Here is a 17,186-nt window from a genome sequence, read left to right as displayed (position 1 = left end):
CAGGAAATGACTTTTTACCATTTATAGTATTTCTTCTTGTTAAAATATTCTGACACCATATCAACATAAGAAGTCAATGAATTATTTTCCAACATGTTGGAACAATTTCCCTTTATCACATGACATTAAGAAAACTAGCCAACTCATTGAAGCGATGGACCAAATATCTGACAATGAAAAGCACTGCCTCGTCAAACTTTTGTAACGCGACTAATTGTCCAGTTACGGTTAGTCAAATTATCCTGATATCAACGCCTCCCTGTGAACTCTTTTCCAACATGTTGGAACAATGCCACATTTTTCACATGTCATAAAGTACTGATAATCACTAGACCTCAAAAAAAATGTGGCCTATTTGTGTTATTTTAGTTGGGAAAAATGAGCAAAAATTTGCGGAAATGTATTAAAAAGTTACCAAAATGTATTAAAAAGTCTTATGAAAAAGCGCAAAGCGTTGTAAAAATGCGCAAAAAAGTTGTAAGTAGTACAAAACAACATTGCTCATATGCCAAAAAAAAGTTGTTCAATTGGCAAAGAGATCGTTTTTAGTCCCTTGTAGCCCCTTTACTGCATCTTTTTCTGTTCCAAAATGATAGGCACTCAATTGCATTTCATGGTTATACATTAAGTTTCTTCTATTTATTTGCAAGAAATTATTTGATCATATTTGACATTAAGACACCTTTTTAATTGATACGAATGTTATGGTATACAATGTGTCTCGATATTGAGTTCCTCTCTTGAATTTACACATCTTCGATTATAGCTCTTTTACAAATGGCTTGATTTAATAGCTTTGATTAAAATAACAAATATTCGAGACCTTTCCCGCCATCCATTGCGTTTTATGATTAAGATTATATTTATATCAGAACACGGTATTATTCTGAGCCTTCGGTTTATTAGTTTGTGCCATGTCTAGGCTCGGTAGGTAAAATGACTTTCCTTGTTATTGCGCAGCTTTTTTTTCAAAAGACGGATTGAAACTTTTCTTCATTTGAAAGGAAAGCCATGGGCCTAAACATAAACCACTGAAATTTTTCAGTGGTCTATGGCCTAACGAAGCCAAATGATTATTAATCCTCCATTTGGAGCTAGTTATTTTGGGACTTGAAATAGTTTGTGAGGCTCTTAACAATAAGACGAAAAGGCTGGAGATAGATTTCGGCTAAAACTTGGGAAACGGCATAACAAAGTGTCACCAATTGCAAATAACGAAAGTTGTATTAAGCTTAGTGTCACTACCTAAAAAATTAATAGCCTCACCCTTTTGACCAATCTTGCCGGATTTACAAAAGCTGCAAGAGGAGGATTTCAATTTCGGAACACATTTTCTTCTGGAGGTGAGGGCGCTTTTGTTCACTAAATGATTTTTGTTTTTGGTTGGATCGAGCCATAGATTTCTTGACACTGGATGTCGGACGACCGACCACTCGGTTGGCTAAACAGTACAATAAACCGGTTTGTGATCAATTCCCAGGAGACCATCCATTGTACTGTTTAGCTAACCGAGTCTATGATCGAACCCATGATGGGAGGTAAGCCTCAACGACAGCTCCCTTTTTTGCTGACTTTCCCAAATAGAAAACAGGTAATTGAATTTGATATTCAAATGCAGTGGTCATGCAAAATTTGCAAGAAGTTGAGGAGTTAGCAATTAGACGACTCATAATCTTATTTATTACCATACACTAACGAGGTTACATTCCTTGTAGGGGTAAGTAAAGCCCGTGAAAACCCAACTCAAACCAAAAGATAAAATTGCCGAAAACTTCAGGATGCTGGAAGGAAGTTGATTAAAAAAAAAGTTTGAGGAAAATGATAAAAGAAAAAACCAAATGACGAGTCGACCAAAAGTGTTCTAAAATGGGAAAAGCTTATGAAAAAAGTCGAAAAGAGCCGATTAAATTGGTAAAAAGTGGGAAAATTGGGAATTTGACCCATTTTTTCCCCTGGGTAAAAATGGGTATTAAAAGTTTTCAATATCCTTTGTCAGGTTTCAATTTGTTTTAAAGGTGTAGTTATCAAGCTTTAAACAATGGTGTTTGAGTACAACTTAAAAGAAATCGATAATATCATTTTTGCCCCAAAAGGGTTTTTACAACGCACTTTTCAAGATATCAGCCTTTTGAGAGGTAGATAGCGACAGTTCCTGAAATTGATGACAGAAGCATGAAAACATCCAATGATAAAATAACTCGACCCACCAAGANTAAAAAGTGGGAAAATTGGGAATTTGACCCAATTTTTCCCCTGGGTAAAAATGGGTATTAAAAGTTTTCAATATCCTTTGTCAGGTTTCAAATTTTTTAAAGGTGTAGTTATCAGACTCTAAACAATGGTGTTTGAGTACAACACAAAAGAAATCGATAATATCATTTTTGTCCCAAAAGGGTTTTTACAACGCACTTTTCAAGATATCAGCCTTTTGAGCGGTAGATAGCGACAGTTCCTGAAATTGATGACAGAAGCATGAAAACATCCAATGACAAATAACTCGACCCACCAAGATCACAGAGTTGAATTGTCTTGGGTTGAGTTGTCGGCTGGGTCATGGATATCTAGAAGCAAATGGATGTTGGACGACCGATTACTCGGTTGACAAATGAGTACAATGGAGTGTCTTCAAGGACTAGATCACAAATCAATTTGTTATTCTGATTTGTAAATCACCTGACTGGCCTTCCGAATCCACTTTCCACTTTTATGGCTTGGTCGAATAGTCTTGGAAAGCCTGACGTCATTTTGGTTGATTGGCTGAGTTTTCCACTAATTTACGCAACAATGAAATGGTTCTTAGAATAGTTCAACAGTCATTGGTGAGTTGCTTTCGCAGTGATCAAACACCGGCGAACAAATAAAAAGCCGAAGCAGTTTTGGTCTTGAAAGGGAAGGCCACTCCCTCACATCAAAATAAAAGGCAAGCATATTGATTCTTAGAATTGAAGGACTTCAAGTTTGCTAGCAAATGCCTCACAGAAGGGTGAATTCGGATGAGCCCACTATTGTTTCCAGTGCACAAGATTTGTCGTGAAAGAAACTCTGACTAAAAATACATTGGAATCATTACTTTTAAGACACCCTCATCAGCAATTTCAATCTACAATTTCCATTGCCTATTCAGTTCATTTCAAGTGGTTGTTGGTGGAAAATTGCTCTTTTTTTAATGGGACACAATGTGCCTTCTCTTCTTTCTCGGGCTCCTTCATTGTTTAAATTTGCTGCCGTCTAATATTCGTAGGGAATACGTAGGCCTTGTTGATCCGGTAGCATCTTTCAAGTCAGACTTGGACAAATTTTAAGATAGCATACCAGATCAACCCTGCAGTCAAGGGCTAGCTCGGTCTGCCAACTCAAATTCGTTGGTAGACCAAATATCATAAAAAAATTGAAAGGTAATAAATAGACGAATTATAACCTTTCATTTTAATAGTACTGGGGATTACATTCCCTGTAGCGGTTAGAAAAGCCCGTGAAAAAACAAACAAATAAAATTTGAAATTACTCGAATTTTATCCTTGTTTTTCGTTATTTCACATTTGATGAAAAATAAAAGACGTTGATTATTAGATGGTCATTAGAATCTCTCTTGTGTTGTATGGATCGTACTTTACTTCAGAGAAAATAATTCAAAGTGAATGGGAAAGTCAATAACTTAAAATCTTTATTTCAATAAATTGGGTTTGGAGTCGCCTTTCGAGGCGTGTATCGTGTATCCACTGGTGAAGTGGGTGGATGGAATGAGAAAGACCTCCTCGAACTCTGAACCCGAAAACAAATCTGTTGCGAGTCTGAGTTTTGAGTGACTGAGTTAAGTATGCTACTAAAATCCCAGCATACCACAATATACATATCGAACGGATAGTTTCGCAATTGGGGGATGGAGCTTGGGAGAGGACCTCCTTCAAACGTAATCCTATTTTTAAACACTTTTACCTCATCAGAGGCTCAAAAGGATCGTTGGTATCGCTCACTAAGTTTCGATCGTTCTCCTGAATACTAGATATTCGTGCCTAATGTTGTTGGGAGTGCGTGAAAAGCCGAGACGTACCTCGATTTGTATGCACTCGGAAAAGGCATGACATGTATAATAGATATTGGGTGTGGATCAAGCTGAGCAATTAGGAAGCAGTGGGTTTCAACTTCGCTTCTTTTTCTTTGTAGTCCAATTATACTTCCTAATTTAGATTTGTCAAAAAAATTTCAAGCATTGATTATAAGTATTTTTGGTTAAGATTCACTTAAGCGGACCTCCTCGCGCGTGCAGACAAGATAAGAGAGGCTGCTGCTTATTATGAGGCGGTCGCTTTCACCTTGGGATCATCTTCAAGCAAGCGAACAAGAAAAACTAGGGATACCATTAGAGGTGACCTTTTGTTAATTAATAAGGCTCTTTTCCACATTCCGTGTTAAAGGATTCAATTACAATTCTAGGTCAATTGTCCTTTAGCGTAATTAATTTGATAGGAATCTTAGCAAGCATCTCGAAATAACAACTTTTATAAACTTACAAAGGAAAGAATGACATTTCAGTTTGTTTAATAGTTCAGTCTATTTTTCATTGCCTTCCTTGTAATGAAAATGGGACAACGATCTTCCTAAAGCATTGTGTACGTTAGATTAAAATTTAAAAAAAATCATTACAACTATTACAGCCAACCAATGAGCGAACCTCGAAACCCTGATAAGCAAAAGATTACAAAGAAGTCGCTCTGCTCATCTAGATCTCTTCTTCTTGAGTCTTCTCGACTAGCTTAGCTGCTTTACTTTGGGCCGGCGAGGAGGTCTCCTAAAGTGAATCTTAACCGTTCAGGGGGTTTACATTTTATTTATGCATACAATATCTGATCCACCAACGAAACGAATAAGAGTTAGAAAAGGCTAACTCTTGAGTATGGGCTTTATAGACATTTTTGGCCAATTACTTGTTCAAGTCTGACTTAAGAGATGTTACTGTATCAACAAAGTACACCCTAGAAAGATTAGAAGGAAGCAAATCGAATAATGAGAGAGTCAACATCATTGACCTTAAAGGCTGGGTCAAGAATAAGTTCGTGGATGCTTTTGATAACGTACAATGTCAAATACCTTTCGAGCTTTCTTTGCAAAAAAAAAATAATTGATATTAAAAATAATTTACGGATACAGATAGACGAACAGGGTCATCTCCAAACGCAAAAAGTAAAAAAGTCAAGAAACTTTTATTTTATAAGTAACTGCACTTGATTTTCTATTGACTCAACTTTTGCCAAAACCGATATCATTTTCTTTAAATGCTTGCTCATGACTTGATATGAATGAACTATAGGTCCAACATTTATGGTCTAAGCTTTACTTTTCCGCTCAACAAAAATACACAGTTTTTGACGTGACATTGGACGTGGGAGCTCGTATATATGTATGATTGTTCGACAGTGACCTTCAAAAGTTGAGGCGGGCATTTACATACCAGTTATATTCAAAAGCTCTCACACCATGTTACGATTGCGATGGTTCAAGACTTGGGCTCTATTTATGTGCTTATCTTTACGGCATGTGACAACACTCGGAATGACACTCGGTATAAATCGGACATCCTCAATTTGTTTATTACAACAAGATGACGACCACCCAATTCGAATGGTGGATAATCATCTTCAACATTGTCAAGTTCATTATGTTCTGGAGTCTTCAAAGGCTTCACTTAAACCATTCGAGATTGCGCTCTCGGCATTGGATGAGAAAAAGACTACGCCGTTTGATGGAGGGGTCATTACCAATGAAAACGGAATCGTAAGGCTTGACTTATGCTTTCATTTTTTGCAAACGGCCACCAGCATTGCTGGGAGTTAAATCCTGAAACTTTGAAGAACGAAACTAACTTTTTCGTTGACGATCAACGGACTTTATTATTTTTAGCCACTCAAAATACATTGGCCGTTGGTAGATGAAAAATATTTGAATTTAGCTAGATATTTAACATTATTTCACTTGACATTAGGTTTTTAAAAAGCTAGACAAGTGTATGGATTGTTTTGGCAATAAATAATACATAGTTGTTCTTCAAGCTAAAGCTGAAAATGTGAACAGTATTATCCAGAAGCATTGTCAATATGAAAGCGTTATCAAAGCATTTAAATTCTAAGGAATGGTTTATTGTTTGAAGTCACCCAAAAGCGCAATGTGTACGGCAGGGAACAAACGAAAAAAAAAACACCAATGATTTGTAATATTCCATTTGGGTACTTCTACATGCGCAGAAATTTACAAATTGACAGCATCAAAAGAAAAAAATACTTCTCGGCAAATACCGGGTGCGGTATATTATCATTTACATATAAGTTTCAATGGAATGAATGAAGTAGAAGTCATTTGTAAGGAGTCGAGGAGCTTCATACATAAAATTTAGGTTAGAAGGCAAATACCATAGAATTATAATTCTCAACTACATCACTTTTGACGGCCACAGCTTGAGTCTCAGGACAAAGTTGGTGAAAGTCTTTTTGATGCACCCATTGTCATGGCGGCCCAAGCCTCGCCAACTGACGCCTTCAGCTTGCCTACATTCCTATGGATGGTGGGTGGCACAAGCCTTGGTCTTCACATCTTCACATCACAAACACAATCTGCATTTTTCAACAGAAAATGAAGAAAGTGGCTCGACAAGTGGTGTTTAAAGCGTTCAAAGTACGTTTAAGAGTGCCTGATGGGTAGCTAAAGCCATACATAGCTCGCAGAACCACGGTTTTTTATGTAAATGTGTATAGTTTGGATCTGGGACACAGGCAGACTCATTGTTTTGGAACAGAATTTAAGGTTCAAAGTTTAACTAATATGGTGCGCTGAACTTGTCATATACCAGTGTTGAGCATGTTGCTCATGCTCATAGGACTGTATTCTAGTCTTGTATTTGATTAGTGCGGTTTATAAATACATAAGAGTGATCAAGTCCATCCAACTCCTTGTGAGCGACAACATGGCACTGTCGGTTGACCGGTTGCTGCCCTTTGTTGCTCTCTTTGTTGGGAGGGTCAAGCATATTTCTGACCTTGTCGAAGAGGATTGAGTAGTTGAGGAGTTTATGAGTCATTGAATCCATCCAACTCCTTGTGGATGACAACCACCCACAAGTTTGGAACATGTCACACTCGGTTGACCGGTTGCTGCCCTCTGTCCCTCTCCTTGGTGGGAGGATTGAGCGTGCTTCTCTCTTCATCAGAGACGATTGAGTAGTGTGGGGCTCTCCCTCTTGAAGGGATCAAATGTGGAGGCAGTGGACCAAGCTGGGATGGCCCGTGACCCTAGAGTGGCCTCTGACCCTGGAATGGTCCCTGTGTGATATCCTGGTGTTGAGCATGTTGCTCATAAATAGGTCACCAAGGGTAAAGTGTACTAATCATCCACCGCACGGATAAAGAAAGAGTCGCGAAGAAAGCTTGGTGAAGAGCTTGGGGAACTCTACAAAACGCACTTGGTGGTCTTCTGGATTCGTCACTGACTGGGAGGATGCAAAGACGGCAATAGTGAGTGCATGGAGTCGAGAGGGGTCACTTTCCATCTGATGAAACCCAAATGCTTTGAGAGCAACCATTCAAGGATTAGATCAAGAGTACATGGTACAAGAGTATTTCCTCCTGCACAGAAGACACTGGGAAAGATTTTCGAGGCGTTCGCAAATTTGTGAGACCGTACTAGGGTCAATGAAAACCATGTCTATCATGTGAACAGAGAAAGGAAGAGGACCAAGCACGTTTCCCTGAGGATTCCTGAAATCATGCAATGCCAATCTGAGTTATTTTCAGCCGAAAATAGTTCAACTCTCACTCTGAAGGAGGACACTCTGGAACTAAAAACCTTTTTGATTTCGAGTTCGCCATGTATGAAAAATGTTGACATTGTTCACGCCAAGCAATTCCATACTTTCGGTCCCAACTCAACCATTTTCCTCAGCCTCTCCTTAGACTTGGAATGAAGTTCACAGAGTAAGAACTGACCTTCAACTCGATATGAGACTGCCAGATTGATTGAATTGGTGTAATTAGCTACTTCTGTGGCCAAATGAGGCAAAAGAAATATTGATAAACCTTGCACGTGGGCTTGGCATTAACCTCCAACCTGTTACAAATCGCTAGTGCTGGGGCGGGTTCGGCAAAAGTCGGACTCGTACGAATGCTCTAGTTTTTTGACTTTTTGCCGGACTCGAGCCCGGCAGAGGACTCGAGTCTTTTACTTAGAGTCAGGTCAAGCAAAAAGACTCGTCTTGCGAAATTCTAGGAAAAAATGAATAATGACTTTTTGAACAATCAGGATTCGAGTCCTTTCCAAAAGACTCCGAGTCCAGCCAATTCTTCCACAATCGAGTTAAGGATTCGAGTGCATTTGGACTCGAGTCCAGACTCGGCCCAACATTACGACCCCTCTGTTCAATAGCCCTGAGTGCCTAGCTGTGAAACATGGATCTCGTGAAACATATAGTGATATTGATTGCAACGAGCTAAAATGTATAGAGCTAAGACGGATCAAGTTCTTACCCGCTTTTTAGCCCCCAAATTTCAAAATACGCTCATCTTGGTGAGTGGTTCATTTGCCATGGAGAAAGTGCAATAATTGAAGATAAGAAGACATGTTAAGAAAACGACAACAGCCCTGAAACGGCGCATTCAGGAGCTCATACTCTCATTTTCGTATTTTAGAGATCTGAAGCTTGTACAATGCCTAAAAATGTTAATATGGGAATATGGGCAGACATTAATCTGAAAACGACAACTGGTGTGTCATGGTAACAACGTGAAACTCGCCAAATTCAATATCTTTTTGTGCAAATTGAGGTTCAATCAAATCTCAGTAAGCAAAGCTGGCCAGGATCAATATTGACAAGACGGCATTGCCAATCCCTCAGTTTGTTCAGAATACAATCAGCACAAAAGCAGTATGAGCACTAAACCTCACGGTTGTTCCCACAGAACGTTAAACGTAATCTGTTGGCCTTAAATTTTGAGCTACATGACCAACCAACTGTCATTACTAGTTTGGACTTTTCAAGCGTCAAATCTAACCTTCCGTGAAGCGTTAATATACAGTTCATTGTAATGATTTTCCAAGTTTAGAAATCATTCACTTTTTATGTACTATGTACGTGAACATGAATATCGCGCTCAAGCATGGCATTGTTCGTATTTTGTCCTGATTTCACTAAACAATGCCCACCCCTCCCCTGGTCAGTTGATCAATTCGTTCTCACATTTAGGATACTCTCACGAAAGCCACCAAAGAGATTTGGGACGGAGTGGCTTGCTTGGCCAATTTACAACTTAAACCCAAGATTTCTACCGTGCCAAGGTATGCCAATTTTGACGATGATTTCAAAACGGATGTATTCGCCAACGTGATGTCCACTTGTTGTGATGATGTTCGAACCACTCGCTTCCGGCTTGTGTTTCCGTTTTTCCCTCGTAAGTTCTACTTAATGTTCGAGCAACCTGAGATACCGTCGGATGTATTTGCAAATCAATTTACGCCGATCTTGTGGAAAGCGTTTGGCTTATTTCTAATCCTCATTACGGTCGTCATGGTTGTGGCTAATCGGTTGAAGGACAAGAACAACGGCGCTCGAGAAGCTACTTTGTGAGTATCAAGTCCCGTCGTCCTGATGGCTAGCATACTTCTTGTTTTCATGAGCATTTCTTTATTGATCTCTAGCTTGACCTTCAACATGCTGACTCAAACTGGAGCTGACCAGGAGCCTCAAGATGGCACAAGGAGACTCATTTTTATCGTGGGCTTCTTCTTCTGTCTCGTCTCGTTCAACTACTTCTCGGCTAACATTATTTCCTCGTTGCAACAGATCAAGAGTTTTGAATCGTTGGAAGAGGTGGTTAACAATTTGAAGATGACACTGTCCGTTCCAACGTTCCCCATGTTTTTAAATGTTCTCCGTTCATCTCCCAATTCAGAGGCCGTCAAGATTGTCAGCAGGTAATGAATGCAAGCTGTTTGATTGGCTTATTACTGCCTTTGGTACAGAGTAGATTTTCGCAATATATGTAGTTTTGCAAATGAGTGGATCTCTAGTGGAACACAACTCAAACATGTGGTACAATTTGCTCATCACACCGGAAAACTGCATCTTTGTATTTTCGGGGGGCTCCTTTGTACGTGTATGTGGACAAAAAGGTTGGAGTCATGCCCCGGGTCTCCGATAAGCCTCTAGGCCTTTTTTTTCATGGGTAGCTAAAGGTCCTGACTTTCATCGAGTTCCGTGCGTGTGTCCAAATCGGAACTTTCCGCACTCGGTGAAGGCAGTGCTCCTTATGAAAATCGTTTCAAGTGTGCCTTAAATAGGGTCACGAGACCCACAACCGGAATATTGCATTCCGTTGGGTGGTGAGAAACGACCAATTCTGTTAGACGAGAGGTCTCGTAGAAGTTTATATTTCAAGAATCAATTAACACGGTCTACGGCTGAGTTGCAAAAGCTTTCGTTGGTGTAATGTGAAGACGTTCCGAGTTGTGTTTAATAACTATTGTGACAAGGAAAACGGTCATCGACACAATTTCTTATGAAACTCTAATGCATCCATTCATTTTGAAATCCAAAGATATTTTTGCTTCACACGAATCACTGTGGCCCATGAACACTTTCAAGGAAGTGAAGCAGCCGAGTGGTGTGAGATGCGGAGTTCGCAGCTCAGTTTGAGTTCAAAGTCTATATCGTTCAGTTGGGACTAAAGATTCTTTGTCAGGATCCCTTAAGGAAAGAGACGCGGTGGTTTTAGCGCGATTCCTTAATACGTAAGGGAGAAATGTCCGGTTCGATTCGAGTCCCCAATTTTTCTCAAGGAAATTGTTTGACAATATTCTGCTTTTACGCATGGAAAACCATTCTGAGACCTGATCACCACATTGTCTTTCGACCTTGGAATGCAAGGAAATAGATTGGCGTAAATGGACATGTTTGAAAATGAAATAAAACCATTTTATTGGTTCGGTTTATCCTTTACCTTTTACGGGTTTTTAACCGATGTCCTGTCATGTTTCATAAAAGAGGGCTGGTCAGGTATATTTTGCAGGGAAATGATCCAGGTATTTTTAAAAACTAAATAAGGGTTCATCTTTTGAGTAGATTTGTCGGAGAGGTATGGGTCAATGATCATACAGTACTATATTAACGTATGATGCTTTATGGCCGTTAAAAAGTTTGTTGTCAAACGTACTCGCCTTATGTTGAATGGTACGAGTGCTTGTAATGCCTCTTCTGATGTCACTCTGAGAGTGTTGAACGCCTGGATTGGAGCAAAGTCCGTGGAGACACTTAAATATATGGAAAAGTAAGATATTGCTCGTATCTTCGTTGAATGTTCGACAGTTGAAGGGTCTCGAGTCTTTCCCAATAACCTCATGGACATCAAAAACACATATTGTGTAACCGAGTCAAATTCATATTAGTTAATTTCGTATGTTATCGAAATGATTTGTTCACTTGAATCAAATGGGGATAAAAAGCATTGCACCACATTTGATGCATCGTGGTGACCATTGCGACTATTGATTGTTCTTTTAGGTTCGACAAAAACGAAAATGTAGTTGGATTTGAAAACCAGGACTTTATTCTCGATAAACTCGCATCCATTCAACAAGGAAACAAATGGGACTCAATCATAGCGCCTGATAATTTCCTCTTCGGGGCCTTGATCAACGATCACTCTCCTTTCAATCGGAATCAGCTTTGTAAGTTTCATTACTTCACCATTCCGGGGACTGACACACAAATGGGAATCTTTGCCAAAAAGGACCTTCCGCTTCACGTAAGTTACATTATATTTATATTGAACCGATATTTGGGATTGTTATGCAACATAAAAAAATGATAATGCAATTTCGTTGCAGATAATGGAAAGGTTAAGGAAATCGATGATATTTATGATCGAAACTGGAGTTATTGGCGTTCTACAAAAAAAGTATAAACCTCGACCATTAGATTGTGTTGACTTGCGAAAATCTCAATTCAAGCAAATATCATATCAGTACGTGATGTTACCATTTTACATCTTGGTGGCTGGATACTTTACGTCAGTGGTCATTTTTGGAATAGAGCTATTTCGACTGTATTAGGAGATTCTAAGAGGAATGCTGTCCCAAAACGCGCCTAATTTACTAGGCATGTATTGCAGTATGTACCTATATGTCAATCTACAAAAATAAAACACATCTCGTTCAACTCTATCCATTCATCTTTCATTGAGAGTCAAATCTACGATTTTTCGTTTTAATTATCCTATATCGATAAGAAATGAAATGTAACAAAATAAACCGAGGAACCCGAATTATGTTTTCTCCAGAAGAAATACTTATTGTTGAACCTGTATTATGTTTTCTCCAGAATAAATACTTATTGTTTTAAGCGAACTTCCTCACCATAATAGTGAATGGAATTCAAGGCAAGATATTTTCAATTTAGATTAATGTCGCTTGTTGGGAACTAGGGATGTAAATATGCTTAAAATGATTTCTAACATTCTTTAAAGTGCACATACTGGATAGAGTTAATTAAGTGTCTCTTGCTAGCATGAAATTGTTCCGAACATCAAAAGTCAATGATTTTTATGACTGAGTGATATTACTTGAAGAAAGGTGTTTTAAAAACATCCTAAAAATCTGTGTTGGACATTTCAGGAAAAAAAAGATACTCGCATTGCTGGTAATCTTTTGAAGAGAGTCAACGAAAATGATTGCCTCATACATCATGTACCCTTTGACCTTAGTCAATTGTTTCGGATTCCTATTTGAAATCGTTAGTTTTCTTTATTTTCTTTAAAATTGAGAAGTTTGTACATTCATGGTTGATGCTTGGCAACCATTTTTTTGGCAAAATGCTTCCCAAGAAGGATCTCGATCTTGAGGGTTGATTTCGTACATGTCGATCTCATCAGGATGATCCACTTTTCTTCCATCATTGGCTGCATTCAAAATGTCAATGTGAGCCTCTTCCGAAAAACCTCTATTGATATGACCATTGCCGTAATTGAGGCCCCTGGGCTCAAATTCCATTTGCTCTATTCTATTGTAGAGAGATTGTGTCACTAGCCACAAATATGCCATGAAACATGCCAAAAATAGAGTCAACAAGCTGAAGAGGCCAAAAACTGTGGTACCAATGGCGAAAAAGCGGGCCTCAAGAAAAATAATGCAGACCGTTAAAACGAGTAGTAGAAGAGTCCCGATTTTGGCAATAATCAGCCTGCAATAAAAAGATATTTTAGATTGGCCATTCCCAATGAAAGTGTACACAATGAATTACCATGGAATAAGGAAGAGCTTATTTTCCTTGTAGGCTCCAAAGGTGAGTGATATACTGAAGCCAAGCCAGAGTATGGAGAAGACAATTATCAGTCCGATGAGAGTGGCCAATCGAAGTTTGTAATTCTAAAAATGGCAAAGAAATGTTAACGATGAATAGGTCTGAGGTCATGAACAAGATCCTTTAAAAGAATCGTAACGAAAAAAAAACCATCAACATAAATCTGATGGGGTAGGCTCACCGAAACTCTTATCAATCTTGAAAAGATTAGAAAAGCTTAGAACATTGCATATGTAAAGTTACCTTTCATACTCAATAGATTTCTTTGGGTCCAAACCTCGCATATTCCATGGTTTTATGCGGTTAGGCTCGAGATTACGACTCGGATCAGATTGGGCGATAATCTTTGGGTTCAGATTTATTTATTGCTTATTGTAAAAACCACTCGCAGAGACCTCGTGGTGTACAATTAGAGTATGGATGTAAGGTTATTGTGGATACAAACGATGATAAAGAATCAGGGCTTGAGTAACGCTACCGGTAACTCGTTTTCTGAAAAACTAACGTTAGCAGAACGGGTTTTTAGCCCTTCCGTTACAATTACATTCTGCTTTACTAAACGAGCGAAAGAATAATTGTAAAAAGGTTTCCTCTCTGAATTTTAAAGGTTCTATCTCAAATACAGTGAATCATTTATTGCTGATGGGATCACATAATTAATCACGGGAGTCATTTGTTTAACGTCATATTTTCTACACCTTATAAAATTGCATAAACTTTTTTTGCAGTTTTAGGCTCTCTCCTTTCCTGCAAAAGGAACGGTAACGCGAAACTTTTGCCAAAAGTTATCAGTAACGCGTTACTTTTTCTAAAAAGTAACATGTGAACAAACAGTGCATGAATTCCACACCATGATATCTTTATGATTTCAGCAAGCATTATTCAAGAAACCTTAAAGCAAATCGTGGAAAGAGGCTACATCTTACCCGCATTTCTTTGGAAATGATTGCAAGTTCCTGTCGAAATTGAGAATTTGAGTCCAAATATTGCGTGCAATTCTGGTCGGGCGGAATGTACACGGGTCCCATGCAATCATTTTGCACCAGTACAATCCACCAGAGAGTAAGGAGCAAACCCATGACTGACATACCCACATTGATCACCCCTAAAAGTGTCACACCTACAGAATGATCAAGGCAGTAACAACAACGAGTAATTCCCAGACTGGTCACCAGGTCCTCCCCGGACAATGCTGAACTACTCATGGTCGGGTCGACGGACATTACACATGAAACACATAACCAATTCCACTTTCATACTTTCTTGACTACATACACGAGCGTTCCACAGATGTTTTTCGTCGAAGCTTTCTCTCTCTCTCGCCTTGCAAGGGATAATACTAGGGCTCGGTAGATTATACATACGCACGTACACTTGTTCATGATCCATTGACTTGTAGAATGCCATGATTAAGGGTCGGCAGAGTAGCTTGCTTAAGGTTGTAACTTTTAGCCATAAAGAGTTACAAAAATGTAGAAATAAGTTATGGAAAAGTGAAACCGGCTATTGTTCGAGTTATGGATCCTCATAGAGGAGTGCTAGGTTCGGTGAGTGGCGCCACTTCGTTGAGTAAACGATCAGAAAAATTTAAAATGTTTCCCAACATATCTGGTATTGATGCATTGTATACGATGGAGTAGGATGTACTCGAGTCTTTTTACTCGATTTTGGAGGAATTGGCCGGACTCGAGTCCGGACTCGTCAAGGAAAATTATTCACTTTTTGCTAGAATTTTGCCAGACGAGTCTTTTTGCTAGAACTGACTGTATTAAAACATAGTCAAATCATCAGAGGATTCGTATGAGTCCGACTTTTGCCGGACTCGCCCCAGCACTACTACAGACTGTTTTTGCCAAAAGAATCGTGTGAGTGAATCAAATTCCTTTGAACTTTTCTTTCAATCTTCGTTTTTTTCAGAGTTAAGAAACGAGGACGAATCATGTATTGATGAGACTAGTTCGATGAGACTAGTTCGATATGTTTATGATGAACAAATATTTTCGAAATAAACAAGAACTTGAAAAAATCAGGAGGGGTAAGCGAATGATGCCGACTTCAACGGCATGAAGCACTTTTTTACTTCGACTCTAACAATGAAATTTGATGGAAAACAGTCAAATACTAAAACGACAAAATAATCAGAATAGATTTGCAAAATTCAATCATGCCACTTTTGTACACAAATATGGTACGTTTAGCTCCAAACTCAAATGTCTTGTTTGCTTCTAGCCAGTGATTTGAAAAGAAACGAGAAAATTCTTCCAACCATGGGGAGAAGTGCCATTTCAGAAATACGCAACTTTAATCTCAACACAGGAGAAGAATTTCCCCATCATCATATTTATAGCTATGCAAACCGAATTACTTCAATATGCAATGTCCAATTGTACGTAACATTTGTTCAGCCACCAAAGAAACCATGAATCTAGTTCAGTCATCAAAACTGCGCAGAAATTGCGAAATAATGAGCAAGCAAAAACGATGGCCATTAGACCTTTTCATAAAGAAGAGAGAACGCGAAAAGTGATTTTGGCATCTTAATTTATTTCCACAATCGGTATTTCCCGTAATGGCTGTGACCAAGAATGACTCTGTCCAAAGGCACTAACTATCTGCTTGAATATGATTGGTAATAGAGGTGGAGCCTCAGAGGGTGGAACTTGGGAGGGTAAGGAGAAAGCTCCGGGCTTTAATGAGGTTGCGGCACATGTCCATCCACGTAGAAGTTCTTCGTGGCTCGAGGTAATCGCAAAACGATCCCGTCCAACTCTGGCTCGAGTATGATTTGACAACCGAGTCGGGAATTGACGCTGAGAAAAGGCGCCTCATCGAGGAGGTCTTCCTCTTTTTCAGTGGCCTCGGGCAACTTCTCGAGGTGGTCGCTCTCCACGTAGCAATGACATGTGGTACAAGCCAAAGACGCCTCACAGGCACCCTCCATAGGAATATCGTACCTATCGAAAATGAGGGCTGGAAATCAGCTGGGATGAGAACTTGAACCTTGTCTCTCAATGAGGCAGGCAACCATTTAATCTATCTCCCCAGACCCTGACTTGAGAGATTATTTCATCGATGGACTTTTTGAAGTGTGGATGGAAACCGGTATGGTAAAAATTGGCAAATACTGCAAAACAGTAGAATGGTTTGCATTCTGCTTCAAATGTGAGTGGCTCCAGAGCGTTACAATTATGTACCTTAAGTTTCAGTTCGATCGAACGCATGGGTCAAAAGTTGTGCTCTATCATAACTCTACATAACTTTACCAACATAAAATGACTTACCTCCCTTCTAGTAATCAATTGGTAGCGTTATGTATTCAACTTTGAGAGGGCATAGCTTTTGACCCACTCGTGCGATCTGGTTGAAAACAGAAGCACGTAATCCCAGTGAAATGGGGCCAGTCTTATGGAAGGCCAAGAGTTAATGCCAGGGCACTAGTCGTTCCTCAATAAAAGTAAAGAATTACAGTTACAGTTTCATTAGTCAAAAATAGTAATTCCTTACACAACCACTACTCGAAAAAAAAAATGTAATGGCGTTACTCATTACAATTACTTTTCCTAAAATTTTAGATGACCAATATTTCATGGTTTACCCCACCTCTTGATCTTCAAAAGAAATGGAGTTTTTTGACTCAAGCAGTCCTAATGTGTAATATTTGAAGATTTCTGGTCAACATTTTTCAATAATGAGTCTTAGCCTTTAATCTTGGCATAATTGTTCAAAATGTATGGCATCATAATACTTTGAGGCGTCAAGATTGGGACCATGGATGGGATGATGATTGTTAAAGGTTTGAAACAATGTCGCAAAATTCATGATGGAAAACAGAACAGCATTAAACATTGGG

The 17,186-nt window shown here is 39.0% G+C and overlaps 3 protein-coding genes across 5 annotated transcripts; 1 reads left to right on the top strand and 2 right to left on the bottom strand.

Moving 5' to 3' along the window:
- Nucleotides 1–5,468: 5,468 nt before the first annotated feature.
- Nucleotides 5,469–12,191, top strand: LOC131890932 (uncharacterized). 3 transcript variants are annotated; one of them, XM_059240387.1, is made up of 5 exons: nt 5,469–5,772; nt 9,227–9,603; nt 9,679–9,954; nt 11,540–11,783; nt 11,866–12,191. In XM_059240387.1, the coding sequence occupies exons 1-5, from the start codon at nt 5,476–5,478 to the stop codon at nt 12,088–12,090; spliced, it is 1,419 nt and encodes a 472-aa protein (XP_059096370.1). In that variant the 5' UTR covers nt 5,469–5,475; the 3' UTR covers nt 12,091–12,191. The 3 variants fall into 3 exon arrangements, with proteins under 3 accessions (XP_059096370.1, XP_059096372.1, XP_059096371.1); XM_059240389.1 differs by lacking the exon at nt 5,469–5,772 and adding an exon at nt 7,024–7,961; XM_059240388.1 differs by lacking the exon at nt 5,469–5,772 and adding an exon at nt 8,883–9,111.
- Nucleotides 12,192–12,686: 495 nt separating this feature from the next.
- On the bottom strand, nt 12,687–14,650 carry LOC131890937 (uncharacterized). The gene is made up of 3 exons (XM_059240393.1): nt 14,263–14,650; nt 13,277–13,401; nt 12,687–13,216 (listed from the first exon to the last, which is right to left on the bottom strand). The coding sequence occupies exons 1-3, from the start codon at nt 14,557–14,559 to the stop codon at nt 12,790–12,792; spliced, it is 849 nt and encodes a 282-aa protein (XP_059096376.1). The 5' UTR covers nt 14,560–14,650; the 3' UTR covers nt 12,687–12,789.
- A 1,210-nt stretch (nt 14,651–15,860) lies between these two features.
- On the bottom strand, nt 15,861–16,291 carry LOC131890938 (adrenodoxin-like protein 1, mitochondrial; the record flags this gene model as incomplete). Its single annotated transcript, XM_059240394.1, is given in 1 exon segment — nt 15,861–16,291. A coding segment is annotated over 1 exon segment (266 nt), but the record flags the coding sequence as incomplete, so codon positions are not given.
- Between the last annotated feature and the right edge of the window lie 895 nt (nt 16,292–17,186).

The sequence above is a fragment of the Tigriopus californicus genome, chromosome 11 (genome assembly GCF_007210705.1).
Source record: "Tigriopus californicus strain San Diego chromosome 11, Tcal_SD_v2.1, whole genome shotgun sequence".
NCBI classification, from domain to species: Eukaryota; Metazoa; Arthropoda; class Copepoda; order Harpacticoida; family Harpacticidae; genus Tigriopus; species Tigriopus californicus.
Note: the sequence above shows the minus strand (reverse complement) of the source record. Positions and strands in the feature narration are given on the sequence as shown.

Coding starts and splice junctions, on each gene's coding strand:
- LOC131890932 (XM_059240387.1), top strand. CDS start 5,476: ATGTTACGATTGCGATGGTTCAAGACTTGGGCTCTATTTATGTGCTTA. Junction 5,773..9,226: donor TTACCAATGAAAACGGAATC/GTAAGGCTTGAC, acceptor TCTCACATTTAG/GATACTCTCACGAAAGCCAC. Junction 9,604..9,678: donor GGCGCTCGAGAAGCTACTTT/GTGAGTATCAAG, acceptor ATTGATCTCTAG/CTTGACCTTCAACATGCTGA.
- LOC131890937 (XM_059240393.1), bottom strand. CDS start 14,559: ATGTCCGTCGACCCGACCATGAGTAGTTCAGCATTGTCCGGGGAGGAC. Junction 13,402..14,262: donor TCATTTCCAAAGAAATGCGG/GTAAGATGTAGC, acceptor TGCCATTTTTAG/AATTACAAACTTCGATTGGC. Junction 13,217..13,276: donor AAGCTCTTCCTTATTCCATG/GTAATTCATTGT, acceptor TTTTTATTGCAG/GCTGATTATTGCCAAAATCG.